Source organism: Engraulis encrasicolus, chromosome 2, assembly GCF_034702125.1.
Source record: "Engraulis encrasicolus isolate BLACKSEA-1 chromosome 2, IST_EnEncr_1.0, whole genome shotgun sequence".
Lineage (NCBI taxonomy): Eukaryota > Metazoa > Chordata > Actinopteri > Clupeiformes > Engraulidae > Engraulis > Engraulis encrasicolus.
In genome coordinates, this window is record NC_085858.1 from 35,943,517 (window position 1) to 35,948,516 (window position 5,000).

Sequence of the window (5,000 nt, forward strand, 5' to 3'; positions counted from 1 at the left end):
TGCGCTGGCAGGGGGAGGAGGGGGAGGAGGAGGAGGTTCCGGAACGCAGGAGCATGCTCCCTCTTCGTCATCCTCTTCCTCTTCCTCGTCTCAGAAGAAGAGGCTTAGTTTCTTTGGAGGTGGATCGCGGGGGTCTAACGCGGCTCCTGCTCCTGCTCCTCCTGCTGTCATACTACCCGTCGTTCCTGCCATAGAGGACCTATCCCATAAGCCTCGGGTGCCCAGCTTCAGTCCGGCCGACCCGGTTCACCGACCCATCCAGGGGAAGCCCGTGGACCTGCCCATCATAAAGGCTCTGGGCAGCGAGGTGCCGCTACGGGAGGAGGAGTCCCCAGAGCCGGTCTCGCCTCTGGAGCCCGACTCGGAATCCGTCTCGAGCACGGAACCGGACCGCTCGCCGGATTCAGAGAACATTTACGAGTCCATCCTGGACCTGAACCTGAACCTAGACGGCTCGCCCGTGTCGGAGACGGCGCCGGCGCTGATCCCGGCACCCGCCCTGCCAGAGTCTGGCTCCACACACCACACCTGTCTACCTGTCCCGCCCGCCGTGCCTCCACACGGAAAGGTAAGCACACCACAGGTGGAACAATAACACACATGTAACATTATTACTTTACATTACATTACATTACATTGCATTTGGCAGATGCTTTATAACCAAAGCGACTTTCAAAAGAGGACATAATCAAGCCAACATCACAAGCAAATACAGAGTGCACAGGAAATATACAGAACAACAAGTGCAATTGTAAAGAGGGGTTAGGTTTTTTTGGGGTTTTTTTAAATAAAGAGTACATACACAACACACACACACACACACACACACACACACACACACACACACACACACACACACACACACACACACACACACACACACACACACACACACACACACACACACACACACACACACACACACCCACAAACTAAACTAACACAACAACAAACTAAACAACATGTCAAGAGTCTGCCCTGGGGCTAGGCCAGCTCAAGCAATGTATACTCATGTATACATGTACAGTATGTATGTCCACATGTATGTCAACACAGGTGCTATCCTTGTAGCCATTTCTCTACTCGGATTACTCTTTTGTTGTGTACACACTGGGCTGTGTGATCGCTAGACATTTTTTTAAAATTCATTTTCATTTTACGAGAACCATTGAAATTAATGACCTCTTCTTTATGAGTGTGCTGGCCAAGAGGCAGAACAAGCTACAGAATGAAAGTGTCAATGTACAGAGGCAATGTCAAATGGGAGTCAATTTCTGGATCTCAAATGGCGCACTTGGGCACTTCGGGCACTATGTTTCAGTATGTAACTAATACGCCATACGCACAGAAACATGAACACTGAAGTGCACAAGTGCACGATTTGAGATCCAGCATACTGTGTCACTTTCATCAGACCAAAGCCACTGTGAAATTGCATGGACGGCCATATTGGAATAGCACACGTTCTGCAGGGAATGGCACATGCTCCAGCATGCTTGCTCCTCCTGCGGAATGCTTTGCCTTAAGCAGCCTGACACTGCTGGGTGTTCCAAGGTTCAGGAGCACGGCTTGTATTATGACTGACTGATATGTTGTTGTCACGCTTAGCCCATTTGTTTTTTTTATGTTGACAAAATTACAAATAACTTGAGGTGAAATCAGAAACTATAACAAATTACTTCTCACTGTGTGTTCTAGTAAGCAATGATTAGTTTGTCTTTAGTTTTGAGAGAAACAGATAGTCAACAGGTAGGCACATTTGGTTAGAGGTTTGGTTTTTGTTACCACATTAGCAAAGGTTTACCTGATTAGCACCTGGCGTCATAAATGTACTGTCACTAGAATGGCAGTGACTGAGTCGTATCAGAGATTCTTTAAGTATATAGAGATATGCCAATGTAATATGTTGCTATGGGCATTATGGGTTGATATGTTGCTATGGGGCGTGTCATAATACTCCTACCATTGAATAGAACAGTCCTTAGGTCTGCCTAGGTCTGCCTAAAGGGGGATTTCCCCCCTCTCCCCCTTGCAATAATAGAACCCGTAAACAATGGGCCAATGGAACCTCTCTCTTTCTACTCTCTCTGGTCGTATAGTGCATTACCAAAGGCCCTGTGACGTCATAGAAGAGTAGCACTATGGTAATTAACATTTCAATGACCTCAGATGGTACGGCTTGCATTAAGGGGCTACAATGAAGAATAAAATCAGAGGTGAAATAAATTGTGTTATGTTGACCTAAGTTATTGGATTTTAAAGCAATATCATACTTTGATGAATGTACTACAGAGGTCCGGTCAGACTAATCATCCACTTTCCCTGCTCCAGTGTTTATTTTCCTCTGCATTTTTGGTAGGCCTCAATGTACCAGAAATGTCTGAAGAACGTTTTTCTTACAGTCTGGGAAATTGATTATCTGCTTCTGGAATGCCAGGGATGGGAAATTGTTGTTTGTTTAAGGCTTACGGTTGGAATGACAGCGTTTATCAGCCTTGTTTTTGGTGGCAGTCGTCCCCTGCAATGCGCTATGTGTGGTGGTTGGTGTGTGTGTGTGAGTGTGTGTGTGTGCGTGAGTGCGTGCGTGCGTGCGTGCGTGCGTGCGTGCGTGTGCGTGTGGTGTGCACACACTTGATACTACACAAGAGGATTTTGTTTTCCTGGAGATTATAAACGCCTCCTTGCTTTGTTTCGAATTGAGCATCTGTTGAATGACTGTCACATATCCTGTCTGCACACATCAACAAACATCCAGATGAGTCACAGCGCTGACGCTCTCTGGTGATGGCAAGCAGGTCCCTTCGTTTCCCTCCTCCTTTTGTCTTTTCCTTTTTTTCTGTGGGCCAGTTCCAAAGGTGACCACAGGGAGGTGCTGTGGCGCTCCTTTCGGGGAACTCCAGGAGCTCCATTGTTACTTGTGCTGGCTTTGGAGAGGGGAAAAAAACAGAGATTCCTGCAAAGTCACTCCCTTTTTATTGTGCGGCTGCGTGCTGAGCGCAACCCTTCCCAGCTGCGGTGTTGTGTTTCATGGCAGCGGCAGACTTTGTCTGAATATGAAATGAACCAAAACACAGCCACGGTCGCTCATGCTGGGAGAGCGAAATACAGTGCAAAACAACTTCAAAGTTCTCACCCTGGGAACAGGCCTGGGAAGCACAGACAGTCTATATGCTAGACAGACTCTCTTCGACTAATAGGGACCAGCACCCTCAAAGTACCTCTAACACACAAAACACACACAACAAACACACATACACACACACATACGCACACAAGCACGCACACATGCACACACGAATGCAGGCTCGCACATGCGAGCAAACACACACTCACACACATCTGTGACATGGGACTCTTCCTCCAACCTACTCTAATACTCAACTCTACTCTGCTCTCCACTTCACTTCACCCTGCCCTACTCTACTCTACTCTACTCTACTCTACTCTACTCTACTCTACTCTACTCTACTCTACTCTACTCTATATGTTGGCTGTGACAAGTTTGTGATGGTGGTGAGAAAGAATTACCTGTCTGTCTGTCTGTTCTATTCTATTCTATTCTATTCTATTCTATTCTATTCTATTCTATTCTATTCTATTCTATTCTATTCTATACTACTACTCTTTCTACAACCGATTGCACCACAGCATCAGTACATCTGATCAGTTCATCCTACAGTCGGGCGAGGGCTAAGTATTTCTCCATAGGTTTCGCTCAAGCTCTTACTGTCCCATAATCTCTTCATGAAGTACATTGTGCCGTTAGTATTCTTCTCCGCCAAAAACTTTCCATGACTGACAATGTCTGTGTGCGATAAGAATAAAAATAAAACCCCCCACCAGTGAGTCCATAAGAGGTTTCTCAGATGTGTCTGTATAAGTCAGTAACACACAATACTGCAGTTGGACACTGGAGCCTTTCGTGGGGGGGCTGCAACAAAAACCACTCTGACACAGGGGTCCATTTACTGTACCTGGGACTTCAAGATGAAGGCCAGTCCATGATAGTGAGTCTGTTTATGAGGAAAGCGTGCAGGTATAGAGAGGAGCACGGACGTGAGTTTCACTGTCCCTCGGGCCATGGGGTTAGTGTGTGTGTGCGTGTGCGTGTGTGTGTGTGTGTGTGTGTGTGCAAGGATGGATTACTGCAAGGGCCTACCGGGCCCAGGCCCAGGGGCCCAAGAGTCCAGAGGGCCCTGAAGCTCAATCCTCTAAATGTCCATTCTCATGTTGTGTAAAATCACACTTTTAACAACTCTATTTTCACATATTTTCAGGGGAAAAACACCTGAATGCCCAACAATATAGGGTCTCTAACATCTGGAGGGGGGCCTTTATTCTTGTCTGGCCCGGGGCCCCATAGAGTCATGACCCGTCCCTGTGTGTGTGTGTGTGTGTGTGTGTGTGTGTGTGTGTGTGTGTGTGTGTGTGTGTGTGTGTGTGTGTGCGTGTGCGTGCGTGTGTGTGTGCGTGCGTGCGTGCGTGCCTGCGTGCGTGCGTGCGTGCGTGCATGTTTTTTTCCACCATTCCTGGGTCCGTGCCCTGAGGGTGGAGGGATGATAGTAAAAGGTTTTGTTTTCACGGGAGGCCTGGGGTTAGTTTCACCTGATGGACGTCTGGCTTCACCATTACTACTCCACAGAACTCTGTCTCTGTCTCTGTCTCTGTCTCTGTCTCTGTCTCTGTCTCTGTCTCTGTCTCTTTCTCGGTCTCTTTCTCTGTCTCTTTCTCTCTCTCTCTCTCTCTCTCTCTCTCTCTCTCTCTCTCTCTCTCTCTCTCTCTCTCTGTCTCTCTCTCTCTCTCTCTCACACACACACACACACACACACACACACACACACACACACACACACACACACACACACACACACACACACACACACACACACACACCACATACGCACACACAAGAATGTCAAGCTGCTGCCTTGGCTAAAGACAATCCATCAGGTGTTGTACTGTACTCCACAAATGAGAGAGTGTACGATCTGTACCTGACA

At 47.5% G+C, this 5,000-nt stretch overlaps 1 protein-coding gene across 4 annotated transcripts in view; it reads left to right on the forward strand.

Annotated features, from left to right (window-relative positions):
* Positions 1-5,000, forward strand: part of arhgap27l (Rho GTPase activating protein 27, like) — an 83,186-nt gene that overhangs the window by 28,825 nt on the left and 49,361 nt on the right. For all 4 annotated transcript variants that reach the window (XM_063187692.1, XM_063187693.1, XM_063187695.1 and 1 more), the window contains exon 2: positions 1-568. This exon is cut by the window's left edge and continues 727 nt beyond it. In XM_063187692.1, coding sequence (XP_063043762.1) covers positions 1-568 — 568 coding nt within the window. The remainder of the gene's footprint in view (positions 569-5,000) is intronic.